At 43.7% G+C, this 24,745-nt stretch overlaps 1 protein-coding gene across 1 annotated transcript in view; it reads left to right on the top strand.

Annotated features, from left to right (window-relative positions):
* Window positions 1-23,379, top strand: part of DEPTOR (DEP domain containing MTOR interacting protein) — an 83,217-nt gene extending 59,838 nt beyond the window's left edge. The window contains exons 8-9 of the mRNA XM_075415634.1: window positions 466-570; window positions 21,848-23,379. Of these exons, the coding sequence (XP_075271749.1) occupies window positions 466-570; window positions 21,848-21,976 (234 nt within the window). The 3' untranslated portion in view covers window positions 21,977-23,379. The remainder of the gene's footprint in view (window positions 1-465; window positions 571-21,847) is intronic.
* The last annotated feature ends 1,366 nt before the right edge of the window (window positions 23,380-24,745 follow it).

Below are 24,745 nucleotides of genomic sequence, written 5' to 3'. Positions count from 1 at the left end.
TATGCCAATGTAGTACTGCAGACTTCAACAGAGTGTAAAATTACATAAAGCCAATAAAATTTGTATTACACAAACTCATCTAGACTTTGTGCTCTTGGTGTGCTCAGGAGTGGATTACCTACCCAAGCTGAAATTTTCTACTTGGGTCTTTCTAGGCTGTGATGAGACAGAAATTTTGATTCATATTCACTATTAGAGAAAGCCCTTCTGTAAAGATATTTTTGAAATTGGAAGCGTTGCTTTTTACAGCCTCCTAGTTCAACAAAAAAAAGTTCATTAAAAGCAAGAGGAATTATTTGGATAGAGCCCTTCCCATCAGTGATACCACAGCCTGTGCACAATGTCCTTTACGATGTGTTGGAAGTACAGAAACGTTGAAATTGTATCTTGAACCATCGAGATGCAACCCTGTTGAATTTCACCGAGCTGCCTGAAGGTGATCACGTTCTTGTCTTCTCTTTCCAGATCGTTGGCGACGCGGTGGGCTGGGGCTTTGTGGTGCGGGGCAGCAAGCCCTGCCACATCCAGGCTGTGGACCCCAGTGGGCCAGCAGCTGCAGCTGGGATGAAGGTGGGTTTTCAAACCAGGGCGATTTACAGGGGGTATTTGTGCAGCTCAGCGAAGGTCTCGGTGAAGGTCTCAGGGAAGGCTGCCTGTACCCGGGGAGGGAGAGGTGCTTTTGTTTGCAAGGTTGAGGATCGTTGTGTCAGTCTCAGGCCTTCGCGCACAGTGAGTGCTGCTGCCTTTCACTCCCTCCTGTTTCTTTTCTTCTGTCCTTGAGATTCTTCAGGTCGTTTTTCCACATGAAACTCATTTATCCTTTCCAAGTTGTTTTCTTGATATTTTCCCTTTTAGGGTGGGGGTTTTTTATTGTTTTGGTTTATTTGCTGGTTTTGGTGGTAGTGTTGTTTAGTTTTTTTGGGTTTTTTTGCTATTTTCACCTTTTTCCAACTCTTCACAACTTTGGCTTCTCTCCTTATTTTGCAATTTATGTGGTTGCAGGCATGCAGCTTCTGGACTTTGCCTATATAGGAAGAGGTGAAGTCAGACATACCTATTCAAAGTGAAGCTAGCATAACCCATTATTCACTGTAAAGCAGTGAAGATTGAAGACATCTTGGAAAGAGGAATGTATGATACTTTCATAGTTCATGAAGAGTTGAAATAATTTCATACATGATTCAAGAATAAATAAATACCAATTCCATGTGAAGGCTTTTGTACTGCTAATGGAGAGCCCATTGACTTACCTGCAGGTTGGGATCACATCCTGTATTTATCTGTGACTTAATCACTGTCTTGTACCGTGGGAAAAAATCAAAGCAAAGCATTATGCCAAGTACAGATAAAAGCAAGAAAAGGAAACTAGCTGCTACACCTACTCCGATGTCCAGGCTGGGCCAGTCACAAAGGTTAAATTATCAGCTTGTCTCATGCTTTATTGTATGGTAACAACACAGATGAAGGTTTCAGATGTATTTCACATGCAGACCAGTTTGCCACAAATTTTGTCTTGCCATATAATTCATCTCCCTTTCGCTTCGCACTCACCCCAGCTGCCTCTCACCCATTTATTCACATCCACCAAGCCGGAGGCAGTGCGCACTGCCGCGACTCTAGGGGTGAGCGTCCTGCCCACCGCATGATGCTAGACCTGCCATGGCACCCTCCCTAGCAAAGGCACTGCAGGGGTTTCTCCTCTCTGGCTGCTAGGGTTTTTTTTTTTTCAAATGAACCTTGCAAGAACATACCATCTTTGAAACATTTACTTTTTCTGAGTACGGGCAGACAAACCCCTGGGAGGGGGAATGGCAGCTGCAGAGCCTGTTGGTGCATGCAGCACCCTGACACATCCTGCTGGCAAACAGCCTGATTCCCGAGGGAGCTGGATTTTTTTATATGGTTTATACAATACCTAGAGATAATACGCAGTTACAATTTTTATAGGAAAAGTATCATTTTCAAAAAGAAATCCTGCCTAAAATTTAAAGGATTTAAATTTTAAAATAATGGTTTAATTTGTGTGTATGTTCTAGACCCTGAACTTGGGAGTTTAGTGCTTTACAGAATCTTTTACTCTCTGAATATAGCCACTAGTAATAAAGTAGATCTGTTCTGAAACCTGACTTGTACAAGTAACACCATGGTGTCAGATGTATCGTCTTAGAGATTTCACTTCTACACTCAGCCGCTTAGAGCTGAATATAGTGGGGCTTTGGTTTGTTTTTACTTTTGGTTTCATGCTGACAGCCCTGCAATTGCATGCTGGGACATTTCAGTTAAGCTGGGTTCTTCCATATTTCACCTCTGAAACTGGTTTTATGTACCAAATTATGTCCTCGTGTCTTCCATTCGTGTTCTCCATCTGCTCACGTGCTCTGATGGGGTTACGGAGGTTCACCTGAACCATTCAAGACAGAAGAATGTGAAATAGTCTGCTATCCTGAGGGGAGCAAACAGTGTTTTAGACAGTAAAACTGGGATATATTGCCCTGAATTTGTGCAAAGGACAGATCTGCTTATTTGCAAAGGTGCTATCTTTATATGAAATCGCTTTTCAGAGCAGAATTGCACATAAAACATTATGGCCATACATTAGTAGAGTCCCTGTTTAGACACCAAAATTGGTGCCCCATTTTCAGCAACGTTGAATACCTTTAGCTCCTGGTGAAGAAAAGCCAATTTTCTGTGAAAATAAGAGGTTTTGTTGAGGTGTTCCCATGGCAATAGGTATGTAAATTATAGTGCAGTGTTTGAAATTTTTAAAAATCTCTGTTGCTTAATCCATCTGTTTACAGAACTCTTCAATCTGGCAAATTTAAAGGGATGGTATGACAGGCCTTAGGTGACAGCTCCTTGAAAATAAACCTTTCCCTGGAAGCTGCAGGAGGAGCACTTTGAAAACAGACTGTTGGGCTCGGTAACTTCTGGTGGGCTGGTGCAAGAGGCTTTTGTCTGCCAGTGTTGTTCTGAGCTCTGCACCAAAGAAGCGCTAACAAGGAAAGTTGGCTATGATGAAAAGGGTAAGAATTTGAAGAAAAACCAAGACTTGGCGTTGCAGTTTGTAGAGAAGTTCTTGGCAGTAGCAGCAGGGATTTTCCTCCTAAGGATACGTATCCAGTGTAATCGTTTTTGGAAGTGTCTTTGTTTGTAAAGTTTGTAATTTTGCACTTACCTCTCCTGGAGACCGCTGTATTCCTGCCTTTGCATTACACTGGACAAATTGTTGGGAGAGGACTGCTGCCTGCAGTCTCACTGTAGGACCTCACTTTGTGCACTTAAAACTCTGGCATGTATGATATAAAGCAGTAAACATTACAGGCTCAACCTACCTGAAGGACTTTGTGGTTTCTGGCTTTCAGTCTGACCTTGGCTGGGTTCTTGGCCTGCTCCCAAGTGCTGAGACTTGGGAGTCTGAGTAGAAATCCCAGTGAGCCTGGGATGCAGCTCTGGCCACCCAACCGTGGCTGCGTGGTGGGCTTGGTGCTGGGCGGCTTGGACGCATGGGTCTCCGTCGCACACGGGCACCTCTGCATGACAGCACTTGCCACCTCATTATACATCCTCTTCTGGAGGAATTTCCAGGCAATCAAATCCTGAGAAAATCCCTACTAGCATGGTCTGCTGGAGAGGTGTGAGAGGGTGTAGTGCTTTTGGCTTTAAATCTTCTTCTGGGGCTGGTAAACAGGATTACCATTTACAGTCTGAGGTTTCAAGTATGAAACTGAGCAAGTAATTTGATAAATATCTTGTCAATTAGGTTTATTAAAGTATTTTTAGACCTGGTGTGTTGAAGTGCGGTTGCCTGTGACAGTGTTGTGAAGAGCGTGGTTGCAGTAAGCACGGTAACAAGCAGGAGCTGGAGGCAACGCGGAGCTATATGAAAGGAGTCGGTGCTGCGATGCGTCCTTCCAAGTTATTTGCAGCTCTGTTTTGCTGTCTGCTGTCGTCAGCAGTGGAAGACAGGAACAGCAGGATTTTGAAGTTCCAAGGCTGCTTTAATATTCAGTATTGACAGGCTGCAAAATTCAGGTCTCTGCGGAGGACACTGCTAAATATTTCCGCTTATTGTCAGGAAGACTCTTTTTCCCCTTTTTTTCAGTGTTCTATTCTGTAAGTTAATTTCTGTTTTTAAGGTACGAGTATTCTTTGGAAAGTAACACAACTTGACTTCAAACTATTGACTTAAATTAGGCATCACGTGTTGTTATTTAATGTCGCGTCACTGCAATGGAGTGTGACAGAACAGGCGGACCTAGCTTATGTGAGGCCTCTGAAAGGGAGACATTAATCACTCGTTTTGCTGATCATCGTTTCTTCCCTTTGGTCTTCCCTTCCTGGGACCATTTCAGCATGGCTCTGCTCTCCTTCTGATCTTTAAAAGCTGGTGCGGGAAGGAGGTCAGCCTCATCAGTTTTCTGCCTGTACCATCGCCTTCTGCGTTCACAAATGATTATTTCAGGTCCAGGTTCTCAAATGATTTCACCTGCAGAAGAAGAGCCAAACCTCAAGTGTGACCAAGTAGCCGCTGTTTCATGGAGCAGATTGCTGTCGGGCCCATGGAGGTCATCAAGCCCAGTCTCCCTGCAATCAGAGGGGCATTGGTACTGTCTGATTAGCCCAAAGACTCCAAATGCTGCCACAGTCACAAAATATCACCGGCTTGTAACATAAAGGACTAAAAGCCCCGTATTATAAGGTGCAAAGTGGGGGGAAACCAACCCAAACCAACCCAAAAGCATGTGGTATCAGAGAAATTGCCAATGGCTTAGATTCCTGCGATAGGAAGAAATTTGAACCGTGAAATTCTCGGGAGGTTGTACAGACCCCATGCTTCAGAGAAATGCAAAACACGCTCCATGCTCCTTGCCAGTCTGACCTCAGAACGAGCGATTGCTTAACTGTTTGACAAGTAAGATAAGTTCCTAAACAAAAAGGATTACTCCCCCAGGAAAAAATATCCCATTTATGGCTGTGGCCAGTCTCCAAGGTTTTACAGGATAGTGGGAAAAGTAGGGAAGCTAAAGGCAGCCTAGGGAGACCTTGAAGACTGGGATTTATGTTGTGTAGATAAGGCACAATGAATGTGTCTCCACTGAACCCTCTCCATGAAGCATAGGAAAGGGAAGATCCCTCAGTGTTTGGTGCTGGGACTGTAACCTTTTAAAGCACTGGGGAGATGCTTCAGTGTTAATTGAAGGGATCCAAAGGGTACTTTCACTCTCTGATGTGACTGAGCTTTAGATGAGAAGATGAAGTAGGTTTGGATAAATATTTATACTGTGCACTAGCATATGGAGTTGTTGAAGCAGATGCAATTCAGTCTCAGAATTCTTATCTTATACCAACATGTTACTGATTGTAGAAAAGCATAAATTACACGACTTGCCATCTGTTTTCAATTACAGCATGAAAACACTGAGGCAGGTTGGTATTTTCCTTTAGCTGTGTTATCAGCACGCTGCTGAATTTGATAATTAAATTAGAGTGAATTCAGAATGAATGTATTTGGTATTGTGAACACTCAAAAAAGTTGCTGACAAACTGCTTTCATAACTTGTCCATAAATAGAGGAGCAGCAGAGCTAAATGCACATAGCGCAGCGTGCAATGAATGCCCCTTCTGTAGGGCTAGAGTATAGATGTATACGTAAGTTTCAAACATGTCTCCATAACTGAGTGCCTCAATTTCTGATAGCATTTAATTATAAACTATAACATAAAGGTCCATTTTCCTCCACAGAAGCGTGGAAGCTGTATTCAAGCACCTATGACTTCGAAGAAATCTAATTTTAAGAAATCGGATATGATACTTTACCATAAAATCTACTCTGGTTTTGCAAAGCCAAAGGAAATTCAAACAAGTTGTAGCTCCATCTTTCACTTCACGCAGCTGTAACCAGATTATATGTGCTACTATCCATCACAGAGATTGGTGCGAGTGAGTTCGCAGGGGTAGCCATTAGACTTGAACATCTTGTCAGTCATGCTGAAGAAGAGCAGTTGTCACATTCGGATGTGCTAAGAGCGTAGTAAGAACAAACAGATGCTGTTTTTTTTCTTTTGATTTTAGCAGAAAATTTTCTAGGCTTTCAAGAAAAATTTAGTAAGGCAGCTGTGTTAGTAGCATGATGATTCAGCCAAAGTTGTAAGAGATAAAATATTTGTGAATGTGAAGATACTCAACTCTGCCATTGACATGAAAAATGAATTAGTGGTTGGTTGTCCTTGACAACTGTTTAACAGCATGTATAGCAGTCACTGTAATTTCCCGATCGATGCACACATCTGTGCCTGGGTGTTCCTGCCCTGTGCCTGCCTTCTCTTTTTGGTCTGTGGTCCTCATTTGCTGAAGAAGTTTTCTGGTGAGCTGTGGCGATGCCTCTGTAACTGTCCCGGAGTTTTCATTTCCAGTGGGTGTGTTTAATTAACCCCGATAGGTAGTTCCCAAATTTTTTAGCGTGAGTCCTGTTACCATTTTTCGATAGGCTGGACCTACTCTAAAACCCTGGTACTCTAACTATACTGGGAGTATTGCCATCAAAATGATGATAGTAACGTAATTGTATGAATACTGGGCAGCAGGCTGTCTTGCACCCATCTCATCCTGTCCAAGAGTTTGGTGAATTCAGCCCTCTAACCAAACTAGGGGCTTCTCTTACTGAAGGAAAATGTGATTTTGGGATCTGTACTGTGTGTTACTGCCAGAACTTTTTCTGGGTGCCAAAAGGAGACAAGGTTTGGCAAGTCTCTCCTTTGCTTTCATTACAGAATGCTACAAGTGCAGCAACAGAGTCCTTATGGCCTTGATCATCCTTTGCGTTAGCAGAGTGTCTTTAGGTTGAATGAAATCGTTAAATGTTTTCTCAGCAGTCCCCCTTTCTGCTCATCAGTGGGAATCCCAGTGCAGCATTGCATGAGCTGCTCATCAGCCTCTCTTCTCCCCTTCACTGCACCAGCTGCTCAGGCTGTTTTACTCTTCTTCTGCGGTGGAAGCCCTATCGTTGTTGGACCTCTCTGAGCTGCAGGAGACTGTCTTAGAGACACTGTACCACTGGCCTGCTGGTGGAACCTGCCCCGTGGTGGCCACATGGAAGACACAGTTTGGATTTGGATTCTCTTCTTTACCGTGTCACAAACCCTCTGTGCAACGATGCTGACCATTTTCCTGCTAGAATACATAGGTAGTCTTGTAAAGTACTGCGGAATTAGATGGGTGGAAAATGTCAACAAATCTGACATAACGAAAAAGTTTGATGAATAGATGCATTTTGGTACCAGTAGAAATGAAAAAGGTTTGCTAAAGTTCCCTTGTGTCTCCTGGGGCTGTGGTTCACCACATATGGTCTAGGTTTCCCAGTCTCAGAGCAACACGTAGATCCCAATTTACAGACTGGATCTACCGACTCCCATGCAGCAAATGTTACACCAGCACAGGCTCCGTTGAGTTTGAGACTTCACTGTGTACAACTGTCCTCTTTCTAAGCCATGCTTCTCCCCCTCCTGATCAGAAATGTGTGTTTGCATTAACTCCAAATGCTTTCTTTGTGACGTGGCACCCTGCCATCCCTGTCCAGGTTGTAACTGTTCTGGGGGTAGAGACTTTCTATTTCCAATGCTACCATATTCCAGCCTCGGCTAATCTTTACCAAAATTCTCCTCTGTTTTGCTCTGTTTTCCACTAATAAATTATTAGACTCTAAGTGTGACATTCTGGTTCTTTTAAAGCCATGATAAAGCCGCTGTTGTCTTCAGACATGTCAGAATTTCATCCTACATTCCTACTTTTTTTTTGTGGATCTCCATTTTTCTGCTTCTTTCCTTGGTTTGCCTTGCTTCTTTCCCCACAGAGGTGTTTAAGGATCAGTTTGTTTTGAAGACGTCTCTTTTGAGGCACCAGTACTTCTGTTGAAGTTGGTTTGGGTGGTTAAGTGAACTCCACCCTTGTGCAGATGCCTCTGCACAGTCACCACCAAGTAGGTGAGGTGTGGGACTGCACTTGCTTCAGTGGACTGTGGGCTTCTGTTCTGAGTCAGGGGACATAAAATCACCTAAAAAAAATCAGCTGGCTTTATATTGGACTAGAGACTAGGTGCTTGCTGTGGCTACTGGGGACTGTTATATCGTAAAGAAATTGAAACTCTGAGTGTGAAAATTCACCCCCCTGAATTATAGAACATAGGGGAAAGATCCCCTCCCCTGCAGACAGGCAGCGCAGTGCGCAAACATCACCCCAGTGGGACGTAAACCGCAAACTGCACACACAAAAGACGACACAGAAAAATTATTATTCCGATTTTCAGTCCTGCTTTTGAACGACAGGACCCATGTTAGTCACTATGGAGAAAGGAATTAAGGCAGTGGGAATTGTGCTATGTAAAATATAAAGGGAGTTGGTTCAGCTTTTTGGGTATAAATTTCACCTTTAACAGTGAATTTCCTTTTTTTCCCCTAAACTCACAGGACACACGTTTAGCAAGGTTTTACTTGCTTATCCCAGACCTAAATTTTGGCCTACAGAACAGTATTAGATTTCCAATAACTCTGCATTATTTTTTCTAAAGACTCTTTTAACAGAGAGAGTTTTACTGGGCAATAAAATGACTTTTTTTTTTTCTTTACAACAGCTGAAACCTTATGCAAATACAGAAGGTTTCATAATACCCCAGAGCTCTTTCTTCTGCATTCACAGCGGTGTAGCTGACGTTAGAAATGAACTTGTTTGTAGGCCGGTCACCTAAAATGCTGTCGGGCAATAAGTGACCTGTCTGTACCTTGGCTCCTTCTCATCAATAGCAAATACACTTCAGAAAAAAAGTTCATCTGCAGGTTCGTAACTGGGGTCAGTGGATTTTTTTAAGTTTAGTCACATTATTTTAATAAAAGTAGGCTTAGGAATTCTTTTTGAGTAAGTGGTGTTTTATGGCAGGATAACCCAGATAGCTGAACACCCTGCCTTTATGAAAGTGCTTTCTTGATTGTTTCTGAAGTCTTACAGCTGTAGCCATGCAGAAAGAGAGAAAGCAGTCTTGGTTTCAGCTGCACTGTAGAACAGGGCTGTGCTTGTGTTTTGAAACAGCCCCCAAATTCCAGCGTGGTCTGTGGCCCATTGAACGGCGAGACCGAGTGCCAGCCAAACAGCTGGGATCTCACCCTGGCTCGAGCTTGCTTTGGCGGTTGCAGGTCACTCTTGGGTACTCCAGGCTCTCTAAAGAGAGGACTGTCATCCGGAAAACTTCCCGGCAGAATGGCTGAAATCTTAGAAAGAGTATCCTAAGAGTCTATAAAAAAGACATAAAATTAGAGGCCAGTACAGCAAGATGCTGGCATTTTGAAATGCTTTGGCTCTCCATTGAGGATGAAAAGCATTGCGTATTATTAGGTTTAGTTGCAATGCCCATTTCACTTGCAGCCTTGAAGGGTTCCTCAGATGCTGGTGGGTTTACAGCATGGTGGCTGCTGGAGCTTTCTGCCCCGAGTGCTCTGGGGATGCTGCTACTCCCTGGCTGCCCGCTTTACCGAGCCTTCCCCACGCTGCTCTGTGCCTTTTCATGTTGCTGCTCAAGACACAAGCTGGCTTCCTTTCATCATAGAAGCGAATGATTTGGGAAACATGTTGCGTTAAAGCCAAGGCTCTGTTTAGCTAGTCAAACGCCTGGAAAAACAATTGCACTTCTGTCTGTGCGAACAGAGAGCAGCTGTTTGTCTCCGGCGGCGCAGACCCTTCCTGCTCGCTGCAGGCTGGATGCCGGAGGGTGCGGAGGGTGCCCGGCGTGGCTCTGACTGCCCTTGTAACTCCCTAGTTTGGGCTGGTGTAGGGACTGTTTTTAACTAAGACCGGCCCTAAATGAACTACATTTAGTTAGTTTAGCCTAACTATATTTGACCTTGTAAGTAAACTGATACATTGTTTTTAAGTTCTGTGTTTATTATGTGTGTTTTTCTTTTAGCAACTCTAGTTTAGGTATAGATATGCAAGGAAAAAAAAAACAAAACACTAAAAGGTCAATCCAAGCATAAAAAGACATTATTTCTGAGCTAAGACTGCATGTTCTTCTGCTACTGATGATGCATTTCACCCAGAGCCACCTTTAGCCATTCGAGTTATTTAACATTTTCAGAGCTGTTCTGTGGTGGGTATCAAATTGCGGTATACAATAAAAACACTTATGAAGTTAAGCATGCAGTCACTGGTTTGCTTTCCTGACATGGCCCAGTCCGGCTCGGCCTCACCTGTGAGTATTTCTCGCTGGGGCTCAGATGAAGTCAGTCATTTTACACACCAGTTCCCAATTAGGGCCACGAGAAGCAGTGACCTATATTTCCCTATTCCCTATTTATGGAAGGCTTGCATTTCAGGATATTAAGTCCTTACTGCTATTACCCTCCAGGTATCTACAGATAGCTTTAATTTACCTACGTGAGTGTTTCCCGCTTGCTGTGCGGGCATTTGTCTGACCGCTCCGTCAGTCCGCTGGGGAAACTGCTGCTGCAGAGCCAAGGCTCGCGTGCGGACTGGAAGTCGCCGGCCCCAAAGCTCGAGTTGTTCTCATGGGCTGGTGGGTCAGCTCTTTTCCCCTCCAGTTTGTCCACTCTGTTTGTGGAGTTTGCACAGCAATGGTTTCATTCTATTCCCGGTGAAAAAAAGAGAGTGCAATTCCCATTTATTCCCTTCAGTGGGGAAGGAGGGAGGGGGAGACTGTCTGAATCAGTGATGAGGCCCTTTGAGAATCTATGACTTAATTTTATATTATGTGGCTTTTTATGTTATGTTATAAAATATATATTATTTTATTAGGTATATTTATTACTTTTTATATTACATAGTTTTTATATTACATTGTTTAATTTCTGATTTTTTTTTTCCAGTCAGCAACTGATGAGCTTGGAATACTATAAAAAATTTGGCTCCTTTTAAAAAAATTAGAAGTATGTAATGAATGTGTGCAATGGAAGTATGTAATGAAGCCTTGCCCAGGCAAACCAACCATATCAGACCACAGGCACAGGTCAAGATGGACAGCCAGAATTACACGCTTCTGTTTGTAATTCTGTAAATGGAGTTGGTTTTCTCTGCTGTGCGTTGTACCATGCTCTGCCAGTACCCAGTTTCTAGCCCACTGATGGGACAGTGAGCCAGTTTAACACTGGTGTAAGCATCGAACAAGAAATGCATCCCTCTAGAGAGAAAATCCTGTGTTTATGCAAGACCTGGATACTTGCCTACTCCCACACCACCCACTCTACAGCCAATTACACATTTGCTAGAGATATTTACAGAGCTGAACACACAGCTGCAATTTATTCTGTTTCATCCAGTAACCTCAATTATGTAGAAAGGGACATTGCATGATTTTTTAACCTTCCGGTGACATGCAGTAGGTTTTGAATTTAGGTTCCAGCGTTCAAAAATCTAGCTGGAAACATAGCTTTTAGGACCTCTGATTTTCAGCTCTTTTCCTCATACCAGCATGACAATGTAAAGCTTAGCAGAGTGGGAGCAAGTATGTCAGTGCTGTCTGTGTTTGCTTGTATTTAGAAGGTTAGTCTCGTGTCTCTGCGGCAGCACACTCAGCATCTCTGGGGCCTGGGCTTTTTGCTGAGCACGGGGATTCCTCTGTTTTATGGCTGTGGGTTACCAAGGGGCAACGGGCACAAAGTGAAGCTTAGGAAGTTCCACCTGAACATGAGGAAGAACTTCTTCCCTCTGAGGGTGACAGAGCCCTGGAACAGGCTGCCCAGGGAGGTTGTGGAGTCTCCTTCTCTGGAGATATTCAAAACCCACCTAGACAAGGTCCTGTGCAGCCTGCTGTAGGTGACCCTGCTTCGGCAGGGGGGTTGGGCTAGATGACCCACAGAGGTCCCTTCCAACCCCTACTATTCTGTGATTCTGTGATTCTGTGATTCTGTATCAGCACAAACAGGTTGCGTGTGTGAGGGTGTAAAAGAAGAAGGTGAGCCCCGTGCCCTCTCTCCTCCACCGTTGTTCTCCGGCCTCAGATTTCTTTGCACTTGTTCCTTCTACCCTAACATCCATCTTGCCTTTGATTTCACTGGGACTTTACGTTATCCAAAAACTTAAGCTGCGATTTACTGATCTGAGGGGAAGCTGCTGCCAGAAAGGTTGATCCAATCTTCACCTCCTTTTAATCTCCTTCTTTCCCTTTGCCTCCAACCAGATACCTATCTCTTGCCTCCTTCCTCCAACCGTGTCAGGCACATCAGGGAACTTATTTTGCCTGGAGACAAGTCCTTTCATTTATTTATTTTTGCTGGCACAAGATTAAAAGGGAGCGGCGCCTGGCTTTGGCGCATCGCTCCCTGGAGCCAGCACAAAGAGACAGGAGCACCTCTTGGGAGTGCTGGCACTGGGTCCTGCCAGGAGCCCTCCTCCGCTTTGGGAGCGGTTTGGTACCCGGATCCGCAGAGTCCTTGGCAGTCCAGGCTGAGGGTATCCCTTTCTGCGTGGGGTCCCAGATCCGGTTACTGCTCCAGCTTTTAATAAACAAATCTCTTTTTTGCCCCATGATTCTTTTAAAAGTAAGATTAGTTCTTTAACCCCTAAGATGAGGGAAACCTCATTCTCTGGTGCTGTCGTTAACGGTTTTGTGTACAAACCCATGGCGTCGTGTGTGAGGTAGAAGGTGATGATGTGGTAATTAGCTCGGGAGATTTATTCAAGAGACCTAACAACCAGCAGGGCAGACCTGCGTGGCTACCAGCTTGCAAATACTCCTTTTTAAACAGTAACTGCAATAAAAAGTAGAAACTGACATTTTTTGTTCCTCTGTGACAAAGTAATGGCCTTAGAAGGGAGTAAGTGTTTACTTTCACTCATTTCTCAATTCCCTCACATTTCGTATTTAACTTAGATTTAAAAAATGGTGCCGTGATTTCCATCTGTTTGGTTGAGAGCGCAGCGGCGCTTGGGAGGCGGGAAGGGGAGCAGCCATTCCCAGCATCCCCGGAGGAGCAAGGGGAATGCGAGGGAGGGGAAATCACATTGGAAGCAAAACTCTTCCTTTAAAATGTTGGAAGCTTGGATGTCCCCTTGCTCCTTGCTGAAGGCTGGAAAGGGGACTTTCAGATGTTATATTCCTGTAGCACCTAAGCCTTCTCCAAACTTTGCTGAAATCTGTCAGCAAGATGAGAAAAGCCAAAGCAGCTGTATCACCTTTTTCAAACAAGTGATGGTAAAGAATATCTTTTCTTCTTTTGCTTTGCTTTTTCCTTCTCCATTTCAGCAGTTCAGTACCTTTCACAGGTGAGAGCTGTGGCCATACCACAGGAATCAACCAGTAAGTTTTCCATCTTAGAACTGGCCCAGAGTTTCAAGAAGTGTCTGTAAGGGGTGAACAGCTTGAGTTCTTGCGTATTCTGCTTCAGACATCTCCAAGTCACTGACAATTGCAAAATGTTAGTCCTTCAGCCCCAGTTTGCATGGGTGCCTCTAATGAAGGGTTCTTACTGACAGTGTGGCCTGATAGTTAATAGAAATCAGGAGCTTGCAGGTCTCGTGCAGATTACACATAGAAAATCCATGGGTTTGCTAACTTTACATGGAGAATCTTCACCCTGGAAGATCACAGTGACTTTCAGAATACCATAATGAAATAGTTATAAGCTTGAGCTACTCAAACAGGCCAGCTGATCCTTGTCCCTGCAGGATTAGTAGGATGTGAGAAAAGCATTTATTTATAATTACTAAGGGTATCTCTATAACAGAAAGATAAGCAGGCTGTTTCTTTAATGGATTTTATCTGCATTTTCCTTAGCAAGAAGAGAAGCAAACCCACTAACACTGGACTATTCTTTTCTTTTTGGAATAGTTACATTATCAATTCTGGTATCAATTTTATTCTGTAAAATTGTCAGGATACACTTTTCTTCAGACAGCTCTGAAAGAAGTTATGCTTAGAAGCTTTATTTTAGTTCTTAGGAAAATTGCTGAAGAACTTTACAGGGTTGAAAATAACTCCTGCATTTGCCTGAACTCCTCATTTCTGTTTGATGCTTTTAAGGTTTTAAAACAGACCGAAAAGAAACCAATACATTTGGGAGTGGCTTCTCTTAAACTAACAATTATCTGTGTGATTTTGGCATCACATCAGACGATAAGAAGAAGTAATAGTCAAGGGACCATGCCCAAAACTATCTGATAACTACATGTAAATTGGTGTGCCCACAAATTACGACCTGAGCAAAGGGTTAAATGCAGTCTGTCTTGTGGTGGACCCCTGAGCCAGCCCCGATTAGCACACAGCTTTCCCAGCAACTGCATGTTTGTGTGAAGTGTGCTAATAACTTGTGAAGTACCTTGGTTTCAAAGGGATCTGCTTTGCAGCAGGATGTGGCCCTGCTTTGAGCTGCCAGCTGCCAGAAACCTGTTTCAGGTCTGCTCAGAGTCCAGGGCTGAACTCCTGGCTGCTCCAAAGCGAAGGATTAGTGCAGGGCTGGATTTCACTCTCGCTCTCCAGCATTTTTTTAAGATTTTCCTTCGTGCGATTGCCACATGTACAGTAGTATTTGCACCTTTGATGGCACTGAATTGGTGGCAGAGTTTTCAGGATCTCTTTACGCTGCTGACACCCGATGCCAGAGCAGCTATCCGTGTCAGACAGCCCGTGCAAACCTTGCCGTCTGGTTGCCCTTGGTGGTGATGGAGGAGCAAACTCAAGTGCGCTGGTAGAGACTTTGTGCTTTCACAGAATCACAGAATCACAGAATAGTAGGGGTTGGAAGGGACCTCTGTGGGTCATCTAGTCCAACCCTCCTGCCAAAGCAGGGTCACCTACAGCAGGCTGCACAGGACCTTGTCCAGGCGGGTCTTGAATATCTCTAGAGAAGGAGACTCCACAACCTCCCTGGGCAGCCTGTTCCAGTGCTCCGTCACCCTCAGAGGGAAGAAGTTCTTCCTCATGTTCAGATGGAACTTCCTGTGCCTCAGTTTGTGCCCATTGCCCCTTGTCCTGTCGCTGGGCACCACTGAAAAGAGGTTGGCCCCATCCTCCTGACACCCACCCTTCAGATATTTATAAGCATTTATTAGGTCCCCTTGCAGCTTTCTCTTCTTCAGGCTGAACAGGTCCAGCTCCCTCAACCTCTCCTCGTAGGGGAGGTGTTCCAGTCCCCTCATCATCCTCGTAGCCCTCCGCTGGACTCTCTCCAGTAGCTCTTCATCTTTCTTGAAGTGGGGAGCCCAGAACTGGACACAGTACTCCAGATGAGGCCTCACCAGGGCAGTGTAGAGGGGAAGGAGAACCTCCCTCGTCCTGCTGGCCACACTCTTCTTGATGCACCCCAGGATTCCATTGGCTTTCTTGGCAGCCAGGGCACACTGCTGGCTCATGGTTAACCTGTCGTCCACCAGGACACCCAGGTCCCTCTCCGCAGAGCTGCTCTCCAGCAGGTCCACCCCAAGCCTGTACTGGTGCATGAGGTTGTTCCTCTCCAGGTGCAGGACCCTGCATTTGGCTTTGTTGAACCTCATCAGGTTCCTCTCTGCCCAGCTTTCCAGCCTATCCAGGTCACGCTGAATGGTAGCACAGCCTTCCGGTGTATCCACCACTCCTCCCAGTTTGGTGTCATCAGCAAACTTGCTGAGGGTACATTCTAACTCTTCATCCAGGTCGTTGATGAAGAAGTTAAACAAGGCTGGGCCCAGTACTGACCCCTGGGGGACACCACTTGTCACCAGCCTCCAACTAGACTCAGCGCCGCTGATGACAACCCTCTGAGTTCTGCCATTCAGCCAGTTCTCTATCCACTTCACCGACCGCTCATCCAGCCCACACTTCCTCAGCTTCCCTAGGAGGATATCATGGGAGACTGTGTCGAAAGCCTTGCTGAAGTCAAGGTAGACAACATCCACGGCTCTCCCTTCGTCTACTCAGCCAGTCATGTCATCGTAGAAAGCTATCAGATTGGTCAGACATGATTTCCCCTTGGTGAATCCATGCTGACTACTGCTGATAACCTTCTTTTCTTCCACTTGCTTGATGATGACCTCCAGGATAAGCTGCTCCATCACCTTTCCTGGGATGGAGGTGAGGCTGACTGGCCTGTAGTTCCCTGGATCCTCCTTCTTGCCCTTTTTGAAGATTGGAGTGACATTGGCCTTTCTCCAGTCCTCGGGCACCTCTCCTGTCCTCCAGGACCTTTAAAAGATGATGGAGAGTGGCTCAGCAATGACATCCACCAGCTCCCTCAGCACTCGTGGGTGCATTCCATTGGGGCCCATGGATTTGTGGACGTCCAGATCACTTAAGCGATCCCTCACACAGTCCTCCTCGACCAAGGGAAAGTCGTCCTCTTTGTAGGCTTCTTTTCTCTTACCTCCGGGGCCTGGGATTCCTGAGGGCCAGTCTTAGCACTGAAGACTGAAGCAAAGAAGGCGTTCAGTAGCTCTGCCTTCTCCGCATCCTCCTTTGCAGTCTTAGACCCTGAATGGTCCCATTACTGCCCAGATAATTGAGTAAAATATCAGCACTGCTGAAAAACAGTATTTTTGACACTATCTTTAATGTGTCATTGCATAATCTAGCTTTGTATTCAAGGAATTCAAGCCTACATTGTGCTTGGTAATGTTGATTTCTTTGCTACCTATTTGGTCTGCATTTGTAATAGTGTTTATACTCTCTTTCTTAAAAAGAAATTATCTAAAAAAAAGGAGAGTGGATTCCAGACACTAATCCTGACACCAAAGTGGAGGTGATAAATCCGTTGAGAACTAGAGCCTTAACCTGTGGCCACTGGACTGCGGCATGCGTTTGCTGCCATGGAGGAGGGCAGTCCCCCAGCCACGCTGCCTCCTCACCCTGACATGGGCATCTGTGCTCCTCTTCATCTCAAGCTTTTTTTTAAATTTACGTCAAATTCAAGTGACTCTGTAATCATGGTCTTGTCCTACTGTTTCGATATATATGATCTGTTGACTCTGCATGACTGTTACTTGCTCCGTGACCAGTGATGAACGGTTGTGCTCACTGCATCTGTAAATTTAAATGCTGTTTTAGGGCTGTCCCAAAAAACTTTGCAATCATCACTTAAGCCAAATTCTGTGATGGGAGTTTCTAGCTCCTCATGACCTTTCACAGCACCCTTCTAAAAAGTGTGCCTAGCAAAAGAAAGAAAATTTTTAGAGGATATATATATGTATTTATATATATAAAATATTTTTGTATAATTATGTATCTATATAAAATAATCTTATATATACATATAAAATATGTATATATAAAATATATATATATATAAAAAATTGAAAGAAGTCCAGCAAGCAAGGCCTGGCTCCACAAGGAGAGGTGACTAAAGCCTACAGCAAAAACAGTGTTTGAATATCTGAGAATCTAGGCTAACTGCCTATCCTCAAATAATATTCCGGTAACATTCATAAATATTAAGGTCATCCTGAGGCAGAACGTTAAGTAAGAATTAGTGACAGGTATGCAATGTTTTTATTCCATAATTGGCTTTAAGGTGGCTGTGCAGTTCCACGCCCGTGCCTGCAGCCGGTCTCTTACAGCCCTGGGAGCATCCCAGAGCCGTCCTCGCCCCAGCTGCTGATCAGCGCCGGTCCAGCCCCAGTGCAGGCAGCCCCCTGAGGGGGAGCGGGGCTTTGGTCTGGCTGGCGGGCAGTTCTCCTGGCAGGACAATCAGAGGCGGTGGGTGTACATCCTCAGGGCAGCTTGGCGAGGCCAAGGAGGGCTGGCAGCCAAAGCTTGACATGGAGAGAAGCACATAATAACTAGTGGGGAGGAGGAAGGGTTGTACAGCTCCAAGTACAGCAGAATTCTGATTTTGGCCATTAAACGTTACGGTACCTAATCATAATTCCTCTTCTTGCCATCTTCAGTTTGATGATAAACAGCATGACAAATGTTTGCTAACTTCTTTAAGTGATAGGTTCCCAGATACTTGGGATCCTTGACAGGACAAGGAGTAATGGCTTTAAACTAAGGGAGGGTAGATTTAGGCTAGATACAAGGAAGAAATTTTTACCATGAGGGTGGTGAAACACTGGAACGGGTTGCCCAGAGAGGTAGTGGAGGCCCCATCCCTGGAAACATTCAAGTCCAGGCTGGATGGGGCTCTGAGCAACCTGGTCTAGTGGAAGATGTCCCTGCTCGCTGCAGGGGGGTTGGGCTACCTGACCTCCAAAGGTCCCTTCCAACCCAAAGCATTCTATGATTCTATGATTCCTATATGTTCAAATGTAAGTCCAAAGTTGAAGTTTTCCTTTTCCTGGGAATACCTGGATTTGGTTAAACCTTCTGCACGTGCCAGTGAAAACCTGCAGGAAGACAGAAGTGCCTTTTCTGTTATCCCTACTGCTGTGGACCACTGTATGCCAAGGTGGGAAACTGAAATACTTAACAGTAAATGTTTATTACTGTAAGATATAAATATTTGAAATTAATTAAGGGAGTCTTTTCAGTGTTACTTTATTTAACTGTTATTGTTTCTGTGGTTTTTAGATCGCCACATCCTGACCAACACACTATTTGGAATTTATTCTGCGCTTCGTCATTTTTTGAAGTCTGAGGGATAAAAATGGATGCTTATCCCCCGTCAGGCTCCTTGGAGGGCTGTGAGGAAATGAGCAATAAAAGGCTCTTTGAGGCTCTCTTAACTTTAGTTTATTATCTATTGTAGTTACTGATGTGTGGAAACCAACAGAAAAATTTTACATGTTTATAGTTACAAAGCCCTTAACAGCTGTAGCTGTGAGCTGAGCACTTACAGCTTTTTGAAATGTGCTTTTATAAACGTAACATTAAATCATCATGATTTTGTAAACCACTCTCCTTAAGAAAATTCCTGAAATAATAAGATGTGGGTTGACACACTCAGTCAGGGCTGGTTTGTGGGTACTCGTGTGCTCTCCCTCGTTTTGTAACTCCACCAAGGGAGCAACGCGTGGTGTGGGCTTTTTGGGGGCAGGATTGATGATGGCCAAAATGCATGAAGGAGCACTGCATTTGATTTCCCCTTGCTGGATGCCGTGCTGGATGGAAAACCAGGGTGGGGAGAAGAAAACGGGGTCGGTCGAGGACGGTCAGCATACTGAAGGCCTCAGGACTGTGCAAACCTCTCTCCCCTCATCAGATCTGGAGGACAGAGCAAATGGCTCCACATTTCTTTGTCCTTGAGGGAGCCGGATCTGGAATTTGCAGTGACTCAGCCCTTGGGGACACTGGCCAAGCGATGGCCATGGAGTGAGCTTTCTGCCCCCAGCATGACTGGCTCTTTAGTATCATCTCCTGTTCCTCACAGGTCTTTTCATGCAATTTTAGGACAGAAGTACTCTCTTCTGTGCCTTGTCCTCCTCTCTACATTTCTCTTCTCATCTGGCTTGGGTGGACTTTTTGCATCTAATCTTACCCACTGGAAACGGTGAAACTAATAAGCCATTGGGATCTAGTGCAAAGGACGGCATGCAAGGGGACTGTTCTCAGCCCATACGTGTTACTGATTAATAATACCACCAAGGGCATACATTAAAACAAACACATTGAGAAAGCAGACATGTCAGCTCTTGTCTTTTGCCTAAGGAATTCTCTCCTTGGCATCCAGATTGCTGTTCACCACTGCAGTGCCTGTACTGTCTGCGTTTACGCCGTTGCAGCCCTGGTGCGAGTAGCTGGCTGGTCTGGAAGGTCTGTTCCTCTGCCAGGGACCTTCCCCGGAGGCTCCCAAATGCCTCTGACATGATCCAGCACGCAGACTTATCCATAACACGCTTGCATGCTTGTCCCTGGCCAAACACGAGTCCCATGCATTGGGATTCCAGTAACTTGAGAAGTCTGAGAATATGCAGCAGTAAAAAATGTCAACCATTCAACTTCCAAAAATTGCATTAAGCCAGAAGAGACAACGTTCTTTCTGCAGGTCTGTTTTAAATCAACCCAAATATTCCTCTGGAGCCAGAGCTATAACTCAGTAAAACTTGATATAATCTTGGAAAGCCACAGAAAGTGTTAGAAAATACCACTGGGAGTTGGGACCTATAGATACTGCAAAAATCTGCATTTTGAACTCAGTAGACATGCCTCTTAAATACTAATTGAGGTGCACTGCAGAGCATGATGGGTTACCCTTTCAGCCAAAAACCTTAAAATTCAGAAGGCTGTGTCTGCATGTAAAAGCTGAACCATTTTCCTAATGCTACTTGCAGCTGAAATATAGAATATGAAAGTATAGGAAAGATACACCCATACTGCCATGGAAGTTGGCTGAGTGGTGTTGCTGGTTGCCATGCTTCGATGGCAGTTTAGGCTACCAGTAAGGCCGACTGCTGGGATCTTCAGCTCTGCAGAGGACTTCTGAGTCTGAAGGGGCAAGGTGGAAGAGAGAGGTCTGCCCTCCTTTCAGGGGCTGCTGCCGCCGTGCTTTCTGTGCAGAGGCTCTAAGGAGCAAAGATTAAAATCTTCGGTGGCATTTTTGATGAAGTGTTACATTTTCAGATTGGCTTTGCTTCTTCTATAATTTTCCTTAAACGGAACATCAATAACTACATTCTGTACATTTTGCACAAATACGAGTTGAGTTTCACCACACGTTTTACTTGAGAGGGAAGGCAGCTGATGCACACGAGTTAAATGACTTGGCTTGGGAGAAAATCTGTTTTAGAGCTAGGTATGGAAGACACTGGAGCTGCTTCCCACCTCTCCTGTATACATTTCTGTGTTGTGCTTCTGCCTAAATAGGAAAGGTAAAAATATAAAATAAAGTGTGAAAATTTCTAGTGATACTCACTTCATAGCTTCTTTCTTACAGACTCAAGATCACTTATGAGTAAGATAACCTTCTGGTGAATGTGTTGTTTCCATTGAAACATCAGGATGATATTATTGTTGCTTTAGGCTCCATATTTTTATTATCAAAAACATAGATCTAGACACTGCATATTTTTGGCCATTTTATCAAATACAGTAACATTACAGTTAGATATAGAGAAGGTGTAATGTTTTTGAGGACTCAGTATTGTTATCTTTCTTTTCCTTGTCAGTTTTTTACAATGCTGATGTGACTTTTTCTCCGATCAACTCTTTTGAGGTATACACTGGTGTTGGTCAGAATATTTCTGTCAAGACTTTTTGGACAGAAGATGGCCTCTGGTGTTAAAAAACTTTCAAAGTTTGAATTTGTTATGGCCTTTAAGAGCAAAATATTAGCATATTTGACGTTAATTAATGAGCCATACTTGCTGAAGAAAACCAAGAACTGTTCACATAAAAAGTAAAAAGAACTAAATCTGTGTAGGAGTATCTCCTGAAAATGGCAGTGACATTTTAATCCATCCTAGGACTGACCTCATCTTCCATGATATTATTTCCTAGAATTTGGATCCTTTGGGTTAATGTTGTACCGGTGGAGGTTCTGGCACTGAATGTAGTGAAGTCAGCATCCAGACCTTGCCCTGAGCCTGGAAACACGATGCATATTTTTACTGTGACTACCAAGAGCTGCCTAAAACAGTTTTTATGAATGTGTTTATGACAAACTAAGGATAACAAACTCTTTCCTTTGGCCAGAGCTGTCTTGTCCCATGTTGTTTGCAAAGCACCTTTGATATAAGAAAAATATCACTGATATAAGAAAAAAGATTCATGCAGGACTCCAAAAATCCACAGATTTGAAAGTTGCGGTGATATTTAAAAAATATTTACAGAAAATTAACCTGCCAGATTAATTATAAGAAAAGTGTTTTTCTTAAGAGTGCTGAATGAGACGGTATGAAGAGTTCTGGATGTTTTTCATGCCCAGGAGTTGATAGTACATCTGTGTAAATAACCTTACAAAAAAAGTCTAATGCGTAACTTGTTTTGCTGTTCACTTCTCCTCAGGTTTGCCAATTTGTCGTGTCTGTCAACGGCCTCAACGTTCTCCATGTGGATTACAGGACAGTGAGCAACCTCATCCTGACCGGCCCTCGAACGATTGTGATGGAAGTGATGGAAGAAATAGAGTCCTGAGAAGGAAAAAACCCTCTTATTTGACATTTTTGTGAGAGAAATAATGATGACAAAGGAGCAGCATGATACAAGGAGGCAAAACATTGCTGCGGCTAATCAGAGGATTTTGCTTTTAGGGGAGGGGGGGCTCTCTTTCGTTTAACAATAATTGCACTGGTGATTGTGCTAAGAAGAATAGATACCAGCATATTTTCACTAAGGACTTTTCTTTGCCCAACGGAGACAAGGTGAAGGCCTTTAGGTTGTCTGTCCATCCATGTCGCATCGGTCAGAAGGGGTTCCCACCTAAGAGGCCATGCAGATTTCCTCACAGTCCACCGCTGGATCAAAGCACTTCGGGAGATGAAAAACCAGACACTGTGGGGTCAGGATGTCACAGATGGTTTGCATGATGTAGTTACGTTGGTAAACATCCTCCTGGTGTCCTGCGTTGTCCCGGGAGCACGTGCTGCTGCAGTTGCTCTCTCCTTGGGCCAAGGGACAGCTGACTGAATGCAGGCTTGATTGCAATCACACACAAACAAACTGCAAATGCGTGCAGAAAGGCGTCCGTTCTCTGTAGAGGATGCGCTGGTGTGAATGTTTGGGCCTGACCGAATACACGGATTAGCCTAAAAAGAAAAATCACGTAAATGGAAAAGCGTGTGGTACTTCTACAAAATCTGCCTTTGAAAATTGGGCTTTGTGTTTAGATGCCTACGCACTGGTTTAGGTGCTCAAGTATAAAATGTTGATGTGGGGGTTTTTCCTTATCTGTAAAGGAAAGGTGTCTCAGCCTTGCCGTTCGTCACTTTGGACATCTGAAATTTTGGACAACTTCAGCCCTAGAAGAGGAAGAATATTTGGCAGGTTGAAATGGGAAAGTCACAGTGTTAGCATTAGCAATGATACGTCCCGACGCTCCAGAAGAGAAAGTACACTTCAAATTGAAGCAATGTACTTGAACGTGCATTAAGCTTGTTAGCACTTTCCAATCATCAGATGTTCTGCAAACTACAGACTTGCCACATGAGTTGCATTTGACACTATAACTAATAAAATATTGTATTTAACTGACTCTTACTCTTTTTCAAACAGCAAGATTTCTTCATTGATGAATACATGAAACAAATCTTTTAAAAAAATGTATATACAAATTCCCTGTGCTGAGTAAGGTGACTCCTCAACTCAATGGTAACTGGACTGCGAGGGTTTTCTTTGATCTTTGAACTGAATGCATATACTCTTGTCCACAAAATGATAAATATATATTGCAGACTTTCTCTGCTGTCTAAATATTACAATTAAAGCTTGATTTTCTATATGAGCATACCACAAATCCTTCAGTGATGGGGTGGGGAAAGTATTTTTCCCTCAAATAATTTTGAAATACGTTTTATATTAAAAATTGTTCTCACTAAATACATTACTCTTGCAGTATGTTTTTCACTCACTCAAATACTTTGACATCAGAGATACAACAAATCTTCAAGCTCACATATGCCTGCATCTGTGTAGGTAGAATTCCATGTGTTCTTTGTTTCTGATTTATTCTTGATTTTTCACCTTGAAAACTACTCATATTCCACTAATATGCAGCGGTGCAGGGAGGTATAAAACTGCAAACACTAACTCGATACTAACGAGGCACAAGTGTTTGGAGTGTTCCTTCAAACTGTCATTCAGTATGATAGTTGATTATCCTGAGTGTACCCCAGATATTTTGGTACACATGTAAAACCCATAGCAGATTATTTTCTTCAGCTCTTCTAAAATAAATAGTTCAGTGCATAACGTTATATGAGATTGTAACAACTGCCGATGTTATCCTCTAAGAACGGTTGGAAAAAATCCTGTTGACCCAGAAGTGTGTCAGTATGCTAGAAGTTTTTGATTCTGTGAATCCAGGAATGCTTCCCCAAATACTTCTGTTTTCTTTTCTTTTCATTTTTTGCCTGGGTTGTTTTGGTGGCTTGGTTGGTATATACTTTATACCGCTTTAAAATATAAATTCTACATGTTATGCTAGGTTAAATATTAAAATCCAAAGGATTTTCTAAGCAAAATGCTAATGTTTCTTTCTAATGCCATCGTGGATTCTTCTGCCTTGCATCTCTTGCCTTAGTTAATATTCTGCTACAAGTTTCCGTAGCTTACAGATAATTAAGAAACTGGGTCAGAATTTAGTTTAATAATGCATTACAGAGTGCACTTCAGACTTCAGCAAAAGGAGTGGGAATGGGGGCAGGGAGAAATCTGTGCATATCATTGTGTTGCGGATTGGAGATGGCATTTTCATTTGCAAGATGCATTAGTCTCTATCACAATTTGAACACCATTACTTGCCTGCTTTTTAATGGGGATTTCCATATTGTGTTCTCAACTTGATTTGCAATCCAGAATTTAATTAATTCTTTCCCTGTTCAGTGTGACAAAGGTATTCAAATTGTCTCTGCAATGAAATTTTGTATTTTGGAGAAAAGACTGCAAAGTTAACAATTAAGCTATGACATGTATTGTTTCCAACTGAATTGCAGTTTGTCTGCACAGTGATACATACCCTCCGAGACGTCCCGCAGGAGTCAGTGTCAAACTCTCCTGCACTTCAGAGGGCACAGAATTTTGAATATAATAGAGCACCTTGCTTCCTGCAAAGTACCAGGGGAAATGTAAGATTATTCACAGAAGTGAGGCACTTCAAGAGATGCCTGAATATCACAGTGTGGACTGAAGCGAGAAACCAGAAAGGAAAACAACACTGGCATCAGCAGTAATAACTTCATTGAAAAG

The sequence above is a fragment of the Opisthocomus hoazin genome, chromosome 3 (assembly GCF_030867145.1).
Source record: "Opisthocomus hoazin isolate bOpiHoa1 chromosome 3, bOpiHoa1.hap1, whole genome shotgun sequence".
In the NCBI taxonomy this organism is placed as follows: domain Eukaryota; kingdom Metazoa; phylum Chordata; class Aves; order Opisthocomiformes; family Opisthocomidae; genus Opisthocomus; species Opisthocomus hoazin.
The sequence above is the reverse complement of the archived record's forward strand: the minus strand, read 5'-3'. Positions and strand labels throughout refer to the sequence as shown.